This window comes from Phaenicophaeus curvirostris, chromosome 1, assembly GCF_032191515.1.
Source record: "Phaenicophaeus curvirostris isolate KB17595 chromosome 1, BPBGC_Pcur_1.0, whole genome shotgun sequence".
Taxonomy (NCBI): Eukaryota; Metazoa; Chordata; class Aves; order Cuculiformes; family Cuculidae; genus Phaenicophaeus; species Phaenicophaeus curvirostris.
The window spans coordinates 197,450,827-197,473,580 of NC_091392.1; the positions used below are offsets into that span (position 1 = coordinate 197,450,827).

The 22,754-nt window shown below is 39.5% G+C and overlaps 1 protein-coding gene across 1 annotated transcript in view; it reads left to right on the top strand.

Annotated features, from left to right (window-relative positions):
• The first annotated feature begins 1,079 nt into the window (after positions 1-1,079).
• Positions 1,080-22,754, top strand: part of CEP295 (centrosomal protein 295) — a 41,943-nt gene continuing 20,268 nt past the window's right edge. The window contains exons 1-16 of the mRNA XM_069883382.1: positions 1,080-1,087; positions 2,060-2,193; positions 3,738-3,938; positions 5,153-5,277; positions 6,134-6,227; positions 8,843-8,956; positions 10,284-10,424; positions 11,543-11,726; positions 13,463-13,651; positions 14,603-14,827; positions 16,095-16,201; positions 17,995-18,207; positions 19,440-19,537; positions 19,656-20,691; positions 21,626-21,797; positions 21,912-22,064. Of these exons, the coding sequence (XP_069739483.1) occupies positions 2,086-2,193; positions 3,738-3,938; positions 5,153-5,277; positions 6,134-6,227; positions 8,843-8,956; positions 10,284-10,424; positions 11,543-11,726; positions 13,463-13,651; positions 14,603-14,827; positions 16,095-16,201; positions 17,995-18,207; positions 19,440-19,537; positions 19,656-20,691; positions 21,626-21,797; positions 21,912-22,064 (3,160 nt within the window). The 5' untranslated portion in view covers positions 1,080-1,087; positions 2,060-2,085. The remainder of the gene's footprint in view (positions 1,088-2,059; positions 2,194-3,737; positions 3,939-5,152; positions 5,278-6,133; positions 6,228-8,842; positions 8,957-10,283; positions 10,425-11,542; positions 11,727-13,462; positions 13,652-14,602; positions 14,828-16,094; positions 16,202-17,994; positions 18,208-19,439; positions 19,538-19,655; positions 20,692-21,625; positions 21,798-21,911; positions 22,065-22,754) is intronic.

A 22,754-nucleotide genomic window follows, 5' to 3' on the forward strand; every position in this document is an offset into this window, starting at 1 on the left:
AGATCAGGTTGGATGGGGCTCTGAGTAACCTGATTGAGTTAAAGATGTCCCTGCTCCTGCAAGGGAGGTGGATTAGGTGACCTGTAAAGGTCCCTTCCAACCCAAAGCATTCTATGATTCTAAAGCAAAGAAGTGAACAAGTATTGCATCAGGCTCTCAAGAAGCAGAAATTAGTTAAAAAAAGAGAGGTTTATAAAAGAAAGATCAGCACTAGTTACAAGGTTGAGGCAGCAGCACTGCCATACACAAGCCTGGGCAGAGTAGCTGTACCACCATGGTCTAAATTTACTCCTCCTACTCAACCAGAACATCTAAAAAGAGAGCTGGACAAGAAGGAGGTAGAACTTTTTCCTGCTCCCCCCCAGTCCCAGTTCAGTCCACAGCTCTCGCACGGGAGCTTCAGCCCTTGGCAGCCCTGGCCGGGGCCTGCTGCCCTGAGAAAGCCGTGGTGGTGAACCCTCCAAACACACGCTGAGGCTGCCTGAGGGAGCAGGAGAGAGATCAGCCCTGTTAAACCAGTTCTTGGGAAGGGACTGACTGGGAAAGGACCGGCTGACTGAGAAGGGACCGACTGGCTGACGGACAGATTGACCGATGGACGGACTGATTGACCTAGAAGGGATAGACGGACTGATGGACGGACTGACTGACAAGCGATGGACTGATGGACTGAGAAGGGGCTGATGGATGGACTGACTGACAAGGGATGGACTGATGGACTGAGAAGGGACTGACTGACTGAGAAGGGACTGACTGACTGACTGAGAAGGGACTGTCTGACGGGCTCAGAAGGAGCTGGAGCACCGCCCTGTGCTCCGACAGCCTCTTTCCCTCGGCCGCTCAGACCCCGCTTTCCCCCGCTCCCGGTGGCTCCGGCAGCGGGGGCGGGGCTTAGCCTCAGGGGCGGGGCCATAGTGGGGCGGGGCTAATGCTCGGGGCGTGGCCACGGCTCGGGGGGCGGGGCTCAGGCCCGGCGCTCCCGGCGCGCTCCGCGTGCGGCGGTCAGTGCGCGTGCGCGGGGGGCGCCGCGGCCATTGGCTGCGCGCGGGGCGGCGGGAGGCGGCGGCCGTTGGCGGCGGGAGAGGCGGTGAGGGCAGCGCCGCCGCGGGGCACCCCCCTCTCCTCCTTCTCCCCCCACCTCGACCTCCCCCTCCTCCTCCTTCTGCCCCCCCTCGAACTCCTTCTGCCCCCCCATCTCCTTCTCTCCCCCCCGTCGGTCTCCTTCTCTCCCCCCCCGTCGGTCTCCTTCTCTCCCCCGCGTCGATCTCCCTCTCCCCCACTCCCCGTCGATCTCCCTCTCCCCCACTCCCCGTCGATCTCCTTCCCCCCCACTCCCCGTCGATCTCCTTCTCCGCCCCCCCCACCCCGTGTAAGGGGATAAATTCTTAGTGTTACATAGTTTCTTCACTATGATTTTTAGTACTTAGAAGCTTTCAAAAGTCTCTTTGTTTTGGAAAAGTATTTTCAGGGATATAATTTCTAAAGATCGGCTTAAGTTTTGATTTCTTTTTTTTCCCCCTTGACATGAAGAGCTTTTGACTAGGCTATCTTTCTTTTCGCCATGCGTATGAAAATTATAGTTGTGAGGAAAACTGGAAATAGTCTGTAGAACCAGCAAATCCTGGCTGCACACTAAAATCTGCAGGGAAACATAATTTGAGATATCTGCTTAAAAAAATAACAAAAACTTGTTAGGGAGCACTTTTAGTGTTCTAGTGAAATGTTTGGCATGCATGCTGGTTGTTTATCTGAGTTTCATGGTCTTCAAGGCAGGAAGCCTTGGACTGGAGTAAAAATGTTAACAAAGACAGTATTATATAATTGTTATGAGAATATTTCAGTACAAATCACCTAAGTGACCAGCCTGCTTTACTACTTGGTGTGTATTTCAGTAGGTTGTGGAGTTTTTTTGGTTGATCTTCCTAGAGCGGAATGCTGTTCACCCTTCACTTAGAGATGTACCATGATAGATTTGTAACGTGATAGTGGTATCTGTTGCTTCATAGCTTGTTTAACCGTATAATTTATGCACAATTTGTTTTTCATGGTGTCCCCATAGGAGTTGATTATTCAGCATTTCCAAAGATGAAGAGGAAAGCTGCAAAAGCTGGGAAATTGAGGCTTAGTCCTAATGAAGAAACCATGCTTATGAAAGAAGAATATGAAAGAAGAAGAAAACTGAGGCTACAGCAAGTATGCCAGTCTTTTTGTATATTGTGTATTTCATTTAATGATGTAATGTAATTTAGGAAAACTAACTGAAGAATTTATTTCGTGTACACTAAATTTCAAACTCATAATATTGTAGATTAGGTTTGTATTTAGTTCATGACTTTTTCTCCTTTTCTCATGTTTATTTATTCCTAAGTGCATATTTTACTTGTGATACCCTCTCTGCTGAATTCACTTTGGCCTCTGTTCCAGAATCTCTTCCCTGCTGTCTGCATAGTATCTACCATTTTAATTTGACTATGAGCATGCTGGTGTCTGTCTTTTCCTGTGACATGTGTAAAGATTCAAACCTCTTACAGTATTCCAGGTGTTTCCACAGCGATCATGCAGAAGAAATACACGCCTTATGAGGAACGGCTGACTGAGCTGGGGTTGTTTAGCCTGGAGAAGAGGAGGCTGAGGGGGGACCTCATTGCTCTCTACAACTACCTAAAAGGAAGTTGTGGAGAGGAGGATGATGGCCTCTTCTCCCAAGTAACAGGGGACAGGATGAAAGGGAATGGCCTCAAGCTCTGCCAGGGGAGGTTTAGACTGAACATTAGGAAAAAATTTTTCACAGAAAGGGTGATTGGGCACTGGAACAGGCTGCCCAGGGAGGTAGTTGACTTACCTTCCCTGGAGGTGTTTAAGGGATGGGTGGATGAGGTGCTGAGGGGCATGGTTTAGTGTTTGATAGGAATGGTTGGACCTGATGATCTGGTGGGTCTTTTCCAACCTGGTGATTCTACGATTCTATGAAATAAGACAACTACAGCTAACACGGAAGTTCTCAGCTTTCCACTAGATCAACTGAATTGCTACAATGCATTGTAGCTCTAGCATCTTTGAGCACTGATTCTTTTGGAATGTCTGAGCAAAGTACCTTTATATTCTTCAGAACACATCTGTTGATCATGTCCTCTTTCTTCCACTTCTGTTCCGCTGTCCTGCTGTTAGGGCACAGGGCTTTTTCCATTTCTCTTATTCTTTTTTTAGACTTCCTCAGTTTTGTCCTACACAAGCTGTTCAGGTCTTTCACTTCTTCAAAAAATACACACCTTCAAGATGTTTGCTATGTGCTAATCTTTCACCCCTCTTGGGCCCTATCTTTTCAATGTTTTTCTGTTCAGCAAAGAGAGTTTTACTGACCAAGTGGAAAGCAAAAATTTAGTATATAATCTTTAACTTATCGGTATAGTCACTGGTTTTCTTTAAACTATATTACGTTGTAATAGGAGCCTTTAATAAATTTTTGCAGGGAAAGATATTCCAGACAGGTTTTGCACTTAGTTTATCAGTTATATGTGGCTTGAACTGAAATGTTAAGCTAAGATTAAGTTTACTTTTTAAAATACTAACTTTGGAAAACGGTAACAGCCACTTTAAAGTGTTTGCTGGGCAGATTGTTAATGGGGTAGTAGGTGAGATGGCAAGCCAAAAGGAGGGTGGAGTATTTTGTGGAAAGACTTGCTGCAAAAAGTATTGTGCTTTTTTGAGTTGCTGACAAAATGTAAATGTTCCTGCAGGTTAGAGAGCAACAAAAGGATATCGCGTTGCAGATAAGACAGAAAGTAAAGCAGAGGAGAGAAGAGCAACTACGTAAGTTGGAGGAGGCACTGAGAGCTGAATGGCAGAAAGCGCAGGATGAAAAGATGAAAGCGTTAGAGAAACTGTATTTATCAAGCTTAAGAGCAATTGGTGAAGGTCACCGACAAGCCAAGGAGCATGTAAGTAAAAGAGCTTAATATTATTGTCAGAGAAATTCTTGCTGTTCTAGAAATATCAAGATTGTTTTTCAAAATATTCTTCATCTTGCAGTCTTGATACCTAAAGTGACAGGTTTTTGAGAATGGAAACATCTTAGAAATGTTTATATACCAGATTCCTTCCACAGGACTGGGATTAAATGGTCTAGCAGGCCCATCTGCTAAGGCTTTTGCTGTGCAAACTTAGTTACTTTGTTTATGTTAGATTGTGCACTATATAATAGTAAATGTTTGTGCTTGACTAATTGCACATTGTGAGTCGTGGTTGCAGGCATGCCAGTAGTGTAGTGACTGTTTCTCTACTGTGTTAAGTACCTTTTCTATTGTTAAGAAAATACACCTAAGTTGTTTTTAGTTTAGTGCTCAGAAGACATGGAAAGTCTCAGTGAGGGCTTCAGAGGCCTTTGCCTAGACTGCAAACTGGTGTCACTTCTTAATTCTGCACCTGTGAACTATTATAACTTTCTTTAAAATCTCGTAGGTTGTGCGGGCTGTCTTTCACAGATCATTGAGATTGTTGGATAGAAATTTTCTACACGTTTGACTCTGAACCAGGTTTACAGCAATCAGTGGTGCCATAGATTGCTTGTATGAATTTTGAAGGCTAACTTACTTCCTGAATTAGTCAGGCTTTCTAACCCAAGTGTAATGGTATTATGCTTTGCTGTGTCTCGGTATCTCTAAATGAACTTCTTTGTAAAGTCCTTTCCGATGCTAGGATGGATGAGTTTGTGGAAGACTGTGGTACAAATGCCGTAAGAACACAGAACTAATTGTAGAGAAATGTTTCTGCTGATACATGATTGTTGTACTTAATGGCTGAAAGGTAGTAACTTGTTTTATCTGTACAGTTTAATCAACTTTTGCTAAAATGTGTAAGTATGTTTATATTACTGTCTTTATCAAAGAGAAGCAGAGAGAAACTAAGGTTTCCACATCAGTATTTGGTTACAGTGACTGAGGAGTGTGACAGATCTACTGCTATTGGTGGTGGTGAAGAAGAGAACAAAGAAGATGGCAAAGAAGAAAATTAATTTAGAATATTTTTAATCTAATACCAAAAAAACCCAATTTTGAGTCTTTGATTCTTTCCAGCATTACTTCAGTTTGAAATATCATAGTATGAGAAGTGAGTAAAATCCTCTATTAAGTGTTGGCAATATTTTCTTCTTAAGGAACCTGACTTGGAAGCTCTGGCGAAAGATGCAGAGGAGAGGAAGCAAAGAGCAGAAAAGAGACATAGGAAAGCCCTGAAAGAGCAGAAGCACCAAAGAGAAAAATTACTCCGTGAGCAAGTCCGGTATGCAGTAATTGTCTAAGGATAGAATTAATTAATTAAGGATAGAATGCGTTCTACAGTGTCGCAAGGTGAAAGGCAAAAATCTTGGATGCTTCTGGCTTGGAGATTTTTTTTAACCTTTGAAGTTTATTGGTTAGAGATTTAATACTTGTGAACAAAGCTTGTGATTTTGTTAAGAATTGTAGTTTTAAAACCAAGGCAAAAACGTCAAGTATGTGAGCTGACCTTATAGACCTCCAGTGAGTGGGGAGTCTCTCATGTCTATATCACTGTTTTCAGTCTAGATTGTTGGCTGGCAGCTAGCTATCCAGTGACACATGAAATTGAATGTTTTCAGGCCAGTTCCTGATGGAGAGTTACCCACTTGACAAAAGGACCTATCACAGACTTCCTTCTTAGTGTTTGTTTTAAGCGGATTGCGCCAACGGGGATAGTTGTGCTTGAGCAGAGCTGAGACCTATTGATTAAATATTTAGTTTTGTCCACAGCTGAGCAATTAAAATATGTTGAAGTGATGCACTGCTTTCTGAAAACTTAAGTGAAAAGCAGGGATTTTGCTTTGTTCTTTAGAAGCTTGTGTGCATAAACATTTTTGCAGTACTGAATTTTCCAGTACTGCCTTCCAGTGTTATTTCTGTTGACTTTATAGTGTGGTTGCCCATCACTGTCTTGCAAGCGTTCAATTCAGGTACATCTGAATCTATTTATTTTTAGGTCTGCCTCTTATTTTGCACAGTGTTGTCATTGCTGCTTGAATAATTCCTCTTCTCTCTTCTTTTCTCTTTTCTTTTTTTCTTCTTCTTTGTGATTTGGTTGGTTTATTTTTTTTTTGGGTATGTGTGTGTTTTTCTCCCAGACGTGCAAATGCACGCAAACATGCTTTGGAAGTGGAAAAACAAAGAGCAGCCAAAATTGCAAGCCTGCCACCTCCTCCACCACGTCCTCTTGAGGTATGGATCCGTGATGCAGTAGTGATCACAATTTCAGGGTACTATATCAATGTAGTAGTTTATTTATTGACCTGACTCCTCACAGCAGGGTATCCAAAATTGCCTTTTGTGTAATAGGAGGTAGTTCAGCAAAAGTCAAGAAAACTAATTAATTATGTATTAACAGACTTCTTACTACCAAGATCTGGTATTTGGTTTTTTCTGATCTTGATGTGTGTGGATTTTAATTCTTGTCATTTGAGATTTTTTTTTTTTTGGTGGTTAATGAGTCTTTTAAACTTTATCATGATCTCATTTTCATTTAATAGCCACAGTGGTATTAATCTGCAATGATCTTTCTCAGCATGTACACACCACCTCAGCCTTCTGACATAATGAAGCATTGCTAGCATTTTGTGATAAAAGTAGTTCTACCTTTTTAGTGGTGGGTTGGGTTTTTCTTCCCCCTCTCTCCGATTTCTTTGTTTCTTGCAGAGAATGCTAAGTGTATGGTAAGCTGTTTAATTTTGATAGGAAACCAGCACCTAAGGCTATTTGGGAGCAAAGTAGATAAACCCCATATTTTTAATTCTGTGCTTTATTCTCTTCAGGGGGTAACTTTTTACCTCCTTCATGCTACTTTGATTTCAGAGGGATTCTGCACAGGGGTAGAAGTTAATGTGGGACTGCAGGAAGAACTTTAGAGTTAACTTTTAGTAAAGTTAATTTAACAGTACTTAATGCAGAGTTTAAGTTGCCTTATGTGTTGTGCCCTTTCAGACCATCAGATTCAGGGATATTCAGACCACTGACAAGAAAATAAAGGTTTAAGTTTACTAGTCCCTCTCAGAGCTAGTGGAATTATTGAAGGTTTTCTCGCCTACAGCCAGTATGTTATATATAGGTTTGTGTGTCGGATGACAGGGTTGGCACTGATCAACTGAGTAAGGTTTGACCTTCACAGTTTTCAGAATAATTAGAAGGAGTGCATGTATACTTTGGTTTTTATCCTTTAGTACATGGTTCTCTGTAAGCCTCCGTGCTGGCTGCCCAAGGATATTTGTATTGTGGAAGTTGGATATGAGTGAGGATTAAAGCAAGTCTTATAAAGGAATAGTAAAGTTTGGGGTTATTTCTGATGAAATACATGTAATATTGGAATTCAGAACAGATGGAAGAAGCTCCTGTATAGTACGGTTCGGTTAAATTCAAATGTTCTTTCCTGCTGCTGTGCTCCTCTATGTTGTTCCATGTGACATGCTGCCAGTAGATCAGATGAAGGTGATATCAGTTAAAACTTCGACTTATCATTTTCTGGACTTCAGATGCTTGTGTTGCTTAATTTGACACTGAAAAGCTTAATTTGGCGTTGCTTAATTTGATGTTGAAAAGCAGGAGGTGCTGCAGCATTGCTTTCTAGTAACTTCTGCAATTTGGGATTTATCATATGTTGCTTTCTATTGAATAAAACAAGTTTCTAATCGGTGACTTAGTCAGCTGCAGTTAATGTACGTATTTATAGATGATATAGCAGCCAAAAAGGCACAGTGCTACGTAATACTTTCCATCTAACAACCTCTATAGTGCATCTCTCATTCCATTTTACAACTGCAGAATTTCCTTCCTATTCTTTAGTCTTTATTCTCCAGGGCAGGCAAGAAGGCTTTGTTCAGGTTTCCCTAGGTTCTGATACAATTGCATTTGTGATTATGTTGGATGACAGGTCTGGATCAGTATCCTGTTTCAATATTGTGCAATTATAACTTTCCTGAAATTCTACAATTTAATGCATTTCTACCCATGAACAAATGTCCTTTTCTTACCTTTTCAGCAAACATGATTTTAGCTATTTTTAGCAGAGTTTGCAAGCATCTGTGTTTTCTACAATACATGGGGTTTATTTCTTTTAAGAAGTTCATGCTCTGATAATGGCAGTTTGAATTAACAGCTGTGCAGACATGTTGAGCATGAAGGCAAATGAGTCTGAGTCAAGCAAGGAGAGTCTTGTTGGTCAGTGTTCAAACTCTTTCAGACAAGAGTTGAAATGTGGTAGTGTAGTCAAAACTTTTTGAATAAATTCGTACTTTGTATTACACGAATAGACACTTTTCAGTGAAATTATAGAAAATGCTCTTTTCTCTGGTCAACTAATAAATTGGACTTAATGGCTTCTGAGTTTTGTTAAGAAAGTCTGTGCTTGAGAAATGTTGTTTTGCTGTTAAGTATGATTGTACTATAGATCTGTGGCTCCCGTGCTTTGAGGTGAGTGTGACAGCTGTTGTAAGTGTGATTTGTATTAGTGCATTAAACCAAAGTGCTTTTGAATTAAGGTAATGCTTTTGAAACATGAAAGTAGAGCTCTGATGAATGTCAATTTGTGTGGACGAGTTTGCCGTAGGCTGTTAGGTGCTCTCAGATGTAAAGCCCTCTGTATCTGCCTTGAGCAGATGTGATTTATTAATTATTAAATGTATGTAAAGTTTTAAATAACAGTATTTCCAGGGGAGAATTTGGGAAGATGACTTTCTTTAAATGCTAATTTATCTGTACAGATCACTCATGTTCTGTTTATGTTTTATGTTGCTTTGCTAGAGATACTGTTCTTTAATACAGCTGTGCTTTTACTTTTTCCCAAGAATTTTGAAGTGAAAAAGACTCCTGCAGTGAAGCCCTATAGTGCTGACAACTTTTCTGTTACACGGTATCATATTTCTGAACCTTATGTGGACAGAGAAGTGGACGGAGAGCAGGTGATTAAGTGTGATGCATGCTTCCATGTATCTATCTTTGTTTTGCCTGTAGTGTCTGGATATCAGCAATTCGGTTTTCTAGAACTTGTTTAACAAAATGAATTTGTATAAAGCAGCCACTGCACATCTTGCTAATCAGAACCTTGGAAGGGGAAAATTCCAGGGCCTGTTGTGTGCTCAGTCACTTGTAGGATCACACCGGACAGTCTTTGCCACAGTAAGGATGGTTCACAACATGGGTGTGATGTTAAAACACCCAAATCTTCTGCTTTGTGGCTTATGCTAAATGAATAGTTGCAGTTGCCCAGCTTCTTTCTCTTCCCCTCTTTTAGCTGTGTACTTCCAGTCTTTACCTCATATTTGTGCTCATCTGTTCATTCAGTCAATGGTTTCAGCTTGCCAGAGCTGCAGAAGTCTAATTTAGGAAAAAGAGCAATATGTAGATTTTTGCCAAATGGGAAAACTTACTCAAGTTTACAGTACAAAGGCCAAACTCAGATTAGAAGAAGGGGAGGACCTGGGAAAGTGAGAGATGAAGCAAGAGCTTAGTTTTTAGAGGCGATGTTAGTTAGGTGATGCTATTGAAAAGTGACCCAAGCAACGGTTTGGTTTATTGGTGGTGTGAGATGAGATTCCAAGTTCCTGTTCTGGATCAGCCTCTTAAACCAGAAAAGTTCCCAGTTTTCAGTCCTAAAGTTTTAAGTTTTCTTAGCATTTGAAGGACTAGGCCTAATCAATAAGGGGAGATAGCTTTGGAATGGAAAATGCCAAAACATTAATCTTTGTAGCCTTGCTTATGTGCAATGAATTTTTTTTAACTTAAGTATTTTTTAATTTTCACATATTAGTAAGATATTTTTTTAAATAAAGAATTGCAGATTGTTCCTGGCTTCCTAAATGAGAATAAAAGCACATCTGAGATTATTTTTTTTTCCTCACTGCTTGTTTAAAACAAAACCATGAGGGTAGAAGTAGTCAATATTTAATATCACCTATATTATTCATTTTACCTTGTGTTACAGGGAAGGTAACCACTTTGCTGCAATAAATAAATGATACAAATGATTGTCCCTCATACAGCTTGAAAGCAGAACACTTTGACTCCTACACTTATGCAATGTATATAATATGCATGTATTCTAAAGGTAAAAACTTAATTCGGTCCTGCTTGAAACCAAGAATTATAAACCTTAAAGGTTGTTTATATGGCATTTTATACCTTTTTTAAAAGTGCTTTTGCTACTGAATTATTCATTTAATGTATTGTTACATATGCCTTAAACTATCACAAAGAACTTCATGGACTAAACTGTTGATTGACTGGCAGCCAGATGCTCGGGTAGCTGCTGAAGAAGAAGGGAAGCGTTTAGAAGAACTACACAGAGAGGCAGAGAGAGAGAAAAGAGAGCAGCTTGAAAAGGCACATCTCAGAGGAACTTCTGCCTTGAAGAAGGTCCATTTGGCTCAGGTAGGCACAGTAGTTTTCCCTCTTTTTGATGTCAAAGTGTCAAGTAAATTGTAGGTAGCTAATTAATAAAGGATTACAGTTAGAGGAAGAAAATAGATGGACTAAATAAAGTTTTCAGAATGCATTTAGAAACCAGCAAACACTTTGCTTGTTCTGGCTATTTGGAAGAAGAGAGAATGAAAGCACACGGATTAAGACCAACCTTTAGAAGAACATCCTTTAATTTTTGGTGTCTAAATATTTGAACATCTATTAACCAACTAGTGATAATCAAGATAAACCTTTTCTGTAGGCAAGGAGCTTTACTTTTTCTTATCAGCTTTAGTTGGAGTTAATTCTGTGCTTCAGGGGAAACAATAGTTTATTACTAAGAAGGCAACAGTTTATTTTTTATTTTTTGAAAACTTCAAGTTTTTACTTAAAGACAGGTTGTGTTACTGTATAAGTCTGGAAATATTGAAATTGTTTCCTTTAAGAAGTACAAACTGAATTGTTGAGAAAGGTCTTTACCTAGAAGTATGCTCTGAAATTTTTATTGTGTTGTCTGTTACCTTCACAAGTATTTTTGGAGGCTAGAAATAGCAAAAGCTTCTTTTTTCAGTTAAGGTATGATTGGCCCTGAATGAGTAACCTGTCTAAAACGTGAAACTGGAAATATTTCTGATGCTTCTTAAAATAAAAGGTAAAAAACTATGCAACCCTTAAATATAGCTTTTTTTAAATAGCTTTCATATGTAATTATGGTGCTCTAAGAGAATTTTAGTTAATGTCTGAAAAAGTAGCAATTGCTGAAGTACACGCTAACAAAAGTAACTTGCCAAAGGAAGTACTTGTTTACCTTATAAAACAGAAGTTTTATTTCTGTTGAGGAAAGTTGGCCTAGGGGTGTACAGTCTGATCTTTTATTTAACATTAGATCTTCTAGGTAGTATTGATTACTCATGTATTTAAAGGGCAGATACAGCCTTCTCCCGAGGAAGAACCTTCTCACTGGAGTAAAACTTATTTTAAACATTATGGATTAAACAAACTTCGTTTGGAAGTATTTTATCAGTCCTGTCAGGTAACTGTCAGAATGTGAACACTAAATGTTTATTATCCTTCCTTTTTACTTGAAGGACAGGGAAAAGCTACTGAAAGAACTTGAGCAAATGCAGTATATGGATCGGATGCGCAGAAGACAGATTGTAGCACAGATGCCACCTCAAATTTTTGTGCCTCCATGCAAACGCATGGAAATAAAAGAAAAATGGCAGAGAGAACTGGAGTTTGCATTTGAAGATATGTACTGTGAAGATATGAGTAAGTAATTTGTTGGAGGCTGCTGGATCTGGTGGCCTAGTAGCGGAGAGGCTGCTGCAGCTGCCTCTTCCCAGGTCCAGATGGTAGCAAGGCTGTGTGTGTATTCACAGTAAGTGCACACACACACACATGAACAAACCTTCAGTATGCATACACACAGCTGGCCACACAGGCCAACAGAGAAAGCATTCACATTAAACACAAACAGCACAATGATCTCATCCTGTTCACTGCTCTTGGCTGATCAGGATGAGGGCCTGTTAGTGGGGTACAGGTCTGCACATAGAGTATGGATCTGTTGGTCTTTGACACTCAAGTCTACCCAGTAGCAGTCCCCTGCATCCCAGATCTCTGCCCATCACACCATGGATACCCCAGTAACAGGTCTTAGCCGTTCATTCTATCCAGTAGTCCATCCCAGACCCTGTAGCCTTCTGGTTGCCCCACATACACTCATGCACTGGTATGGTCAAATAGCTGCTGTGGATCTCTCAGTGAGTGGCTTTGGACACTCGCTGTACCTAGTAGCTGGCCCTCGATCCTTAGTCTCCCCAGCTCCTGGCTCCTGGGCATTGCAAGCCCCAAAGCCTGCTGCTCCACTCCAATTGTTGCTGCACAGACCTGGTTGGGCATGAGAATGTACACCTGAGCTATACACACAGGGTGGATCCCTGCAGTAACTGATGTTAAATACTTAGTCTGCCCAGTAGGTGACTCTGCATCCTCTTATCTGCAGTTGTCTCTGTGATGCACATGCATGTGCCGACAGGTTTCTTAGTTGATTTGAGACTCCAAGGTCTCCCCTGTAGCTAGCTTCAATCTTGTGATCCCTCCACTAGCCAGTTTGCAGATCCTCTGGCTTCTCCAGTATCCAGCCCAGTCTTATGGCTGCTGAATACCTAGCTCTTAAGCCTCTTATCATTCTTGCTGGCTAGTCTGGCTTCCAATTTGCTAGCCACTGAGTGCTGATACTCATTCATGTGTAATATGCACTCACTGTAGTCTCTGCAGCTTTTGGCAGCGCTCTGGACATGGGTGCTCCTGTGACCATTCCGGTTGCTGGCCCTTGTATATCCATACATCCACATACCTACAGAATAGTGCATGGCCATAGAAGTGTAATGATGGCCTCTTTTATCCCATGATTCATACACTTTTCCTTACACTTGTTCCTCTTCAAGTTTATTGATCTTTTCCTTTCCCTGCCTTTGATTTCTCCCCTAAATATGTATAACAAACATGCAGTCCCAAGATTATATTCCCCCGAGTCCCATGTGCCTTGCAGGTAGTAACCCCGTCAGTTGGTAAGGTGATCCTGGAAGATCCCCCTCTTTATTCACCTCCTAGGATTCCACACCTGGACCGTGTGATCCTGTGACAACCCTGTGAGCTGCCAGATCAGGATATGACTTTTCCCTGGTGAAGTTATGGGGGATCCTTCTGTGTGTAATTGTTCCTGTGTGCCATTTTTTTGTATAAAGATGAGCCTTCTAACACATAAACTTTTATTTTGAAAGATATAGTGTATTTTGGTGGGAAATCTTGTAGAATTTCTGAATTAATGATCTAAACAATTTTGAAACTTCTATTTTGGAAAAAAATAGTTGAATTAAATCTGTTGGGAACTAAACTATTGATATTTGAATTTAGGGATGTGTGTGATGAATGCAGTCTTGCAATGTTATTTGCTTTCTATTCCAATTGGTTGTTTTATGTGGTTGTGTTCTTTTAATTAGAAATGAAAGGAGACCTGATTTTGCAGTTTCAGCCACAGCCTTTGCCAGCCCCTTTTGATAAATATCAAGACAATGACCTAGATATCTCTTTGGAGCAAGAGTCTGCTTGTGATGCTCAACCAGAATCTGCTTGTGATACTCAACAAGGATTGGGACAGGTGATAGAAGAGGTCCCCAATGAATCAGAAAGTAAATATTTTAAACTTTATATTTAACTTAAACTTTTTGGTGCTATAGTAGAAAAGAAGAGATTTAGTTTAATAAATTAAATAAATTAACTTCAGTAGTAACTAAAACATCTTAAGGAATTTTAGCACTTAATATCTCTGAAGTATTTCAGTATTAAGTGGTTTATGATGTTTATCATGGATGATAATACTCTAATGTTTACAAATTTAAACATGAAAATGTGACGTCTTTTTCTTATATGCGTCAGTTCATTTGTATACTGAGAATTTTTAATTTTTGTAAGAACTGCACTGTTAGTGGCCATAATTATTTTTGTATAATTAGTGTAAATTATGAGATGATGCTGGTCTGTGAACTTGAATGTATTTCACTTTTGTTTTTTAAATATTTCAAAGCTAAATCTTGACTTTGTATTGAGTCTGCTTATTCTATGTTCCTTATGTTCAGGTTTGTGATTGAGTTGCTCCATGTTGTGAGTAGGCTGCAACAGTTGCATGCGTGTGTGTTTACTCTTGGCTGTGGCATGTACAGAATAATGTCATGTGAACAAGAAGTGTGTTAGTGAACTTTGCTGCTTGGCCAAACATTTCTGCCTCTGTTTGTTGTGTCAGTGGTGAATTGTGTTGCCAGTGCTAATACAAGGAGAGGGCAAGAAGGTACAGGCAGGCAAGGATGTAGTACTGCTTATTTTTGTAAAGCCTAGGAGCAGTCCAACGGTGAAATGCTACAACTAGTTTAGCCCTGCTTTTGTAGCATATAGAAACAAATTACTGCTTCTCTCTTGTAGGTAAGAGAAATTATTGTTAAGCTTTTAAAACTTGGTGAGGTACCTGAGCAATTTGTTCAACTCTGTAAGCAATTAAAAAAAAAATGGAGTGGGGTTTTTTTTTGTTTCCTGTGATGTGAAAACATTCATTACTCAAAGCTCTTAACAGTATATATTCTTTATAGATCATGAAGAAGCAAAATCTCGCCAACCTCAGCCAAAACTTGCCTTAAAGAAATTGCTGAACAAGATTAGAAGCCAAAAAGAGGAATGGACATCAAAAAGTGAGAGAGAGACTCAAAATAAAGTAGAGACTACTGAATCGGGCACAATTGCTAGCGAAGAGAGACCATCATGTGATTTAGAACCTGACTGTGAGCAACAGAAAATTACAATATGTGAAGCCAAAGGTATTTAATGCATATCTGCTTCAAAATTTGTTGTAGAGGAACAGAAAGACTTGTAGGGGTGGATGATAACAAAATACTTGAATGAATTTTCAGTGGTGATCTTTTGTCAAGTTTCCAGAAAACACAGTTCTCCGGAGCATCTTTGCCTGCAGTGCACTTGGATTTGTTGAAACCACAAACAGGAGAGGGTTTTGCTCTCCTGTGCAATTTTCCCATTAATATCTTTTGGAGAAAAGATGTCCAAACCCCCTTTGTATCTATAAGATCTCACCAAACTGCTGTCACGCTTGGTGTTGTTGTGCTTTCATAGGTGTTTTCCCCCAGGAGCAGAATTCTCAGTGTACTTCTGTACTTGTTGATGGAAAAGCCAGATGCTTCAGAGATTCACAGCTAGAAATGCGCAGGACAAGCATGAGCTGATGTGTCTGAAATCATGGGGGTTTTATTCCTGCTTCCACCACCATTCTGAGAAGCCTCTTTTTAAAACTGGAATTTATAGCAATTGGACATTCTGCTTTGTTTGGTAGCCAGTAATTTTGGGGTTATGTTCCATTTCTATCCTTGGTGCTTTTCTGATTTTGCTGGTGCTGGAGGTGGTTAACTTATGCTAAGTGGGATTTCTGAAGTCTACTGAAGTGATTAAGTTATGGAAGATTTGGCATTTTTGTGCTCCTATACCGTGCTTCTTTGTTTTTTTTTTTTTTCTTTTCAAATGAGATTAAATAACATAGTTCAATCAAGTACATGGATTCACCAGTGTAATTCCTGAGGATAGGAGAGTGCAGTGTGAGTGAAAACATACCTCTGGGGAAGATGTGCTGCTATTTGAAGCTGATAGTACAGGATGAAGCCTTGCTTTTTGTGCAATAGCCAAATGTCCAGAAATTTTTTATTTGCCCAGAAGGTGCCAGTTTTAGACCCTTTCTGTTCCAAGGGATTAATGTGTGGCTTTTTATTCCTTGGGATGATCTTGCTATTAGGCTACTAAGTAATCTGGTTAGAAGCAATCTTCAGCCTGGTTGGAGCTGAGCCTTTACTTTATATTCAAGAAAGAAATGATAAAGGGGCTATTAAAGGCTTAAATAATACAAAAACCTGATTTTCCAGTTTAGGGAGGCATGCAGAGTACTGGGACAGGGATGGTAATCTTTTCAAAAGCAGCTTATGCGTTTTATTTAGAGAGCTTGGGAAACTTTAAAGCAAGATGTAAAAAAGATCCAAGGCCCTTCCTGACTGCAACTACAGTTAAATAACATGTATGTTTTAGACTCTGTGGAAATGTTGGAAAACACAGTTGCAGCTGAAAGTTCAGTTCTAATCCATCCTCAAGAACAAGCAGCTAAAATTAGAATGCAAGAGGAGAGGCAAAAGTGGGTAAGTATGAGTGTACATATTCTTATCTCAGTTATGGTGTAAAAAAAGGTGATATACAGAAGACTTAATAATGCTTCAGGTCATATAGCAGCTATAAGCCCTTTAAACATGCTTGTAACACAAATAAACTTCCACTACATGATGGGCGGTGTACAAGAAGGCTGGAGAGGGACTTTCCCCAAGGGCATGTAATGATAGGATGAGGGGGAATGGCTTTAAATTGGAGTGGAAGAGTTTTAGATTAGACATTAGGAAGAAACTCTTCTCTATAACGGTGCTTCTCTATGAGGCACAGGTGAAGTTGTGGCTGCCCCATCCCTGGAGGTGTTCAAGGGCAGGTGGATGGGACCTTGAGCAGCCTGGTGTAGTGGGACGTGCCCATGGCATGGGAGTTGAAACTGGATGATCTTTGTGGTCTTTTCCAACTCAACCTATTCTATGATTTTATTGTAACATTTTCTGCATTTAGCCTCTGCGTATTAACTTTTCAAAAATGACTGAATTCTAGCTGGAATTTAGAGCAGAGTGGAAAAAAGCAGTTTCTTAAAACCTGACAAGTGCTGTAGGCAAGGGATGCCACACAAGGATTAAATGAGAACGCCAATTGTAGATTTTTAAGGGAGGATGTAGTCAACAGCTTTATGAAAGCTTTATGAACCCTGTAATAACATAGCAAGATCAGTGGGATTGTGTTTAGAATGACAGGAAAAGCTTACAAACCTTTTAAGTATTTTAGGGTCTTTTAAAATGAACTGGGAAACAAATGCAGAAAGTCCTTTGTGTCTATGGGAATCCTACATTTATTATATTTAGGAAGTAATGACTCTGAGTTATTTCATTATATGTGTTGTTTGTATACTAAATTATATTTTTATTTTTGTTGTATCGTTAGAGACCTACCAGCTATTTTGTGGTGGCTTCTCAGTTTTAAAAAAAGAAAGTAGAAAATTGACAAAATTTGACCAAATAGTATTTTTTAGCAAGAAAAAAAAAAAAAAGCCAGCTCCTCTGTGAAAGTCTTCAATTTCTTTCTTCAATATTCATATTCTCCTTCTTTGCACCTGCCCAGGTGTACATGTTGCTAGGTCCACATCAACTGTACACAAGTCTAGCTTTCTCTTGGGTTTTTTTTTTCCTGACCTCACCGCTCAGATGTCTCATTGAAGGCTGTTTGTTGTCCATTTCATCTTTGCCAGTAATTTGGAATTTTTCCTTGCTTCCATTCTAAAAGTACATATGCTGTTGCCATGTGTGGATCTAAGTAAATTGTAGCTGATGGGTACATGGGAGTGAGAATGAAAATAAACAAGCCGCTTCAGAGATTAATGAAGTGCTCTTGAAGTGATTATGCATTAGCTATTTCAGAAGTTTTCTAAGACTTGAATTAACATTAAAATGTGTGGAGTTCTTGATGAAAAGCTCTATAAAATGCAAAGTAGATTTTGGAATTCCATTTAATGAAAGGATTCTTTTTTTCAGTCTCTGGAAAATGATAATATATCTTGAATGATGGGATTCTGATTTTATCTGTTCTATAAATTTGAGAACAGGTAATAGTGGAATATTAAATGGATTTGGGGACTATTAGAAATACCTGGCCAGTAAAACAAAATTCTTCTTGTAAACCTTGGAACTACTTTTAAAGGCCTCTTAAAACGTGGAAATACCTGTCACAAGCAATAAAAGTTATACTGTAAGTTGAAACGCAGTTTTGTGTGTGGTGGTGTTGATGAGGAGTCTGATTCCTGGGTCATTGGGTTCTGGAGATTAACCCTTGTTTTTCTTCTCAATAGAATGAGCAGATTGAGCAACAGAAACAGGAACAGCTGGCCTTGCTTAAACAAATTGAAGAAGAGAGAGCACGTTTGGAGGCTAATTTTCTGATGATCCAAATGAAAGCCCGTTTGGAGGAGGCTAATAAAAAAAAAGAGGAGGAAGAGCAAAGGCAGCTGGTACAAAGCCACAGTGTTCCTTCCACAGATCAGCAGAACAAAGTGGAACACAAGGTGAAGAACTGCAGAGAACTGTATATAGTTTTTTAATTATCTTTATTATAAAAATCAAGGACTCCATTTATTATATCAGTCAAGACAATCAATTTTTATTTCTTAGACTATGAATCAGATGTTCTTACATGTATATCACAGAATCACTAGGTTGGAAAAGACCCCCAGGATCATCGAGTCCAACCATTCCTGTCAACCATTAAACCATGCACCTCATCCACCCGTGCCTTAAACACCTGCAGGGAAGGTGACTCAACCACCTCCCTGGGCAGCCTGTTCCAGTGTCCAATGACACTTTCCGTGAAAAATTTTTTTTCTGTGGTCCAGCCTGAACCTCCCCTGGCGGAGCTTGAGGCCAATCCCTCTTATCCTGTCCCCTGTCACTTGGGATGAAGTGCTGAGGGGCATAGCTTAGTGCTTGATAGGAATGGTTGGACTCTATGATCCCGTGGGTTTTTTCCAACCTAGTGATTCTGTGATTCTGTCCTGTCCCCTGTCACCTGGGAGAAGAGGCCAGCTCCCTTCTCTCTACAACCTCCTTTCAGGTAGAGCAATATTATAGAGAGCAATATAGAAGCTTTTATTTTGCGTACTATCACTGGACTTTGAATATTGTCTTTGCTTAGTCTCTGGGACAGCTTATCTGTTTAAAATACCTCTTAGTAAAATTTGATTAGTCATGTAATAATTATGGATGCACATGTATCCTTTTTTGAGGGGGGTTGGCTGGGGGAAATCTTAAGGGAAAAAAAAAAAGGCAAGGAAAAAACCCCACCTCTATGTTTTTGTCTGTCTAAATCTCAAACAGCTACTTAAAGGAGAAGAATTTGAGAACGTTGGAATAAAGTAATTTTTTATAAAAATCTTGAATCATATGCCCAACCTGTACTCTTCCGAGAATCTGAATGCCTGGAAAACACAGCTCATTGGATCATTGGTCCCCAGGTTTGCTACTTGGGTGCATTTACCTCTTTGAGCTAAACTGCTCTCAGCACCATTAACTTCCACAGTATATGCTCAGCTTGCCAAGAGAGACCATAGCAGCAGGCCATCTGTTCCAGAAACTACTTTGGCTTCATTGCCTCAGGCTGAAATCTCACAGACTTTAAACAGTGGTGCAGAGTGGCTTCTGTAAACTGAGGAGATAGAACATAGAGCTCAAGGTAGTTGCTTTAGTAACTTTCCATGAGTTATTTGTGTATGTGCACTTAAAATGATGTTATTTTGATTAGACTGGAAATACTACTATATCAGAAACCAAGAGTCCTACAGAAGACAGCCATTTACAGATGATTCGTAATTATCAACAACGACTTCTACAGCAAAATAGGTAAATTCCTTTCTGAAATGGAAGTCCAAGTCGTCTCTTTTCAAATAATTTGAATTCCTTTGATTACTGAAATTTGTCTCTGCACCACACTGAAGATTCATATTTTCTTTCTGTTCAGGCAGCATAAACAGACTGTTGAAGAAGCTAGAAGGCATCTACAAGACTACCAGAATAAATTGAAGCAAAGGTACTTGTCTTCTACTGCAACACTTCTGAGCTCTGTGGAAACCAAATCGATTAATTTAAGGCCAGTCTTAGAACCACTTCTACAAGGGCAAGGACTGCAGCCAACATGGCATCAGTCTTCTGAACAAGTTCATGCACAAGAGTATGCACGGTCGCTACCTGTGTTTTCAGGAACATTGCCATCTTCACAGAAACATGAAGATCAAATGCATAATGTTAGTCCTGGCAAACATGTGCAGTTTGTAGAAACATCAAAATTGAAGCATGGAGAGTTCCACTTGCCGTGTCGCCATCCTTCACAGGAGCTAGTGGGAACATTGGAAACCTCCAATAGTCATGTCAGAGAACCGTCTCGGTTCCAGTTACCATCGGGGTCAGTCGTGAAAGATCTTACTGCAGTAAGAATGCGACCAGAAGCGTGTGTACAACATGTTAAATTTGTTTTGCCTGCAGAAGATTCTTTTGAGCCTTCAGAAACAGCGCACTCTGAGTCACCTCAGAAGATCTCTAGAGCAAAGAGAGAGCCTCCGCATAAGACACCTCTCGTGCCAGCAACAAAGGGATGTCCTGTAGTTCAGGCAGCTTCAGTTGATTCTTTGGTGTGTTGGCAGGGATCTGCAGAGAGCACCATCGAAACAAACCTTGAACAGCCCCTCAGTCTTGCTGAATCAGTGACTTTATCTCATGAAGAATCTAAAGCCAAAGGTGTTGAGAAATTCTTGATACCCAAACCAGGAAGTGCGTCTTTGTTAAATTATTCTGATATACTGAATTTAAGAGACAGTGTATTGGCCTCATCAGAAAGCATCCAAGCTCAGCAGAAATATTTGAAAGAATTGCAAGAGCAGATAGATGCACAAAGAGAAGCTCTTCTTGCTAGACAGAAAATACAAGAACAACTCCTTTTACAGAAGCAAGAGAAATTGAAGGAACAGCAGGAAGCTTTGAAAGAATTCCTGAACAAGCAGGTAAGCTTTCCAAATGCTTTGTGTGGTGAGTCACATAGTAGGTATCAAACTTAAGAGTGAATGCTACCAATTGGCAAAGTATCCCATGAAGTGTTGATAGTGTTAGGTGATATACCATAATGAAAACTTTAATTAGGACTTGTGGTTTGTAATCAGTAGTGCTCTTCTGGAGGCCCCAAGAGTGCTGTTTTGTTCAGTCTAACACAGATACGAGCAGTATGAACTTCTGTGCTTGGTCTCTAAGCGTAATGCCTGTTGAAGTAGATATGTTGTCTGAAATATCTGCAGGTATAGTTGTCTTCAGCTTTAGAAATGCATCTGTATGTGTAAAACAACTCTTGTATTAAAAATACTTAAGCAGTATCTCAAAAAATATGGCAACCATTTTGAATAGATTTTTAAAGTTCGTCTTTTTATGTATACTTGTTAGGAAATTGGTTTGGCACCTGCACTCTTAACTTGTAATTTTGATTGGGTTTGGGTAACTAAAAATTGAAGTTTATTCTTGAGTTTTTAATGAAGCCCCTTTTGGGAGGGGAAAGCCCCTTTTTCTTTAAACCTAAGCCATCCTGAAAAATAACTGTTGCCTAGAATCCAACAGCTAAAATTCCTGAATTCAGGAGCTGAAAGACTGAAAGCAGACTTTTTCGGAATTGTTCCTGTTAAAAGTGCTGAGTGTTCTGATCTCATCTAACAAAACACCTTGAAAACATAAATAATTGTGTTTTAGCATATTAAGTTCATAGAGATGAATATCTATATATCCATATATTTTTGTAAGCTAAGCAGGTCTGTCCAGTATCTTGCATACTTGAAACACTTTCTCCAAGTATTCAATACTGTCCTGCATGGAATACATACAGAAATTGTTGGTTTGATAAATGAGTGTAAATATAATCTGTAATACAGTTCCTTCTCTTCTTAACCTTCTAAGGTTAAACATATCTGCACAAATGAAGAAATGACGGCGGCACAAAAACCTGACTGGATGAATAGGAGTGACTTTTTCCAAGTCTCGGAAAACTACCAACAAGAGAATTTTGGCAGGAGTAACTTTCACAGAAGTGAAATGATTTCACAGCACATCAGTTCAGCTGACCAAAGTGGTAAGGCTGTGTAGTACTTCTCATTACAGTTTTTCCCAATTTGCAGCTCAAGTTGTCTCCCCAGGTGTAATTTTATATCTATATTATTTCAATATGCAAAACTTTGTTTTACAGAACAAGCTGAGAAAGTTCTATGTAGAGAACAGAAATGGAGATCTTCCAAACCACCTGTGACAAAAGTCAAGCTAGGGCTGGATTTGGAACAACATGAACTTAGTGTTATACCAGAGGCAGACACACCGAAGAGTTGCAGCATTTCTTTTGCAGGTAAAATATATATATATGGATATAAAATACATAATAAACGCTGCTGTTCCAGAGAAATATAGATTGTAGGAAATAAATCTTTTCTGAAGGGTCTTTGAGATAATTGATTATGACATAGTAGCTGATACTATTGCCTCTTCTTAAGGTATAAGTGATATACTAGCAAAGTGAGTTATAGTTAAGATAAAGCTTATCCTGTCAGTGTCTGTCTAGAAAAATGTAATCAAAAATTCACTAAGAAAAAATAATTCACTGTAACTCACTCAAATTTACCAAGAAAAGAAAATTCACTGTAATTCCATGACTTAATTTCCCTGTTGTGCAGGGAGTGTGTTAATAGGCAATTGTACAGTAATTGTAAAGAGAACTGTCAGAGTTGATAAAAAGTGTTTAAAGGTTTAACTTTTGAGCATACCAAAAAAGTATGAAATCTTTCAAGTGAAGAGTTAGTATCAAGTTTCTACAGAAGTTTTTTGACCATCTTTTTGGGTTTTTCAATTACAAAGCACTTTTTGTAAAAAAAATTTAGCAGTTTATTTTGGCATTCATCTTGAGCAAAATAATGAAATATTTCATTCAAACAGCTGATATGGGACATTTTTTAATTCAAGCAATTAATGCAAGCCAGCATCAGTTTATGCAGAATCATTCTTGTTGGAGCAGTTTGGTATCTGGAGCAGGCAGCAAGTT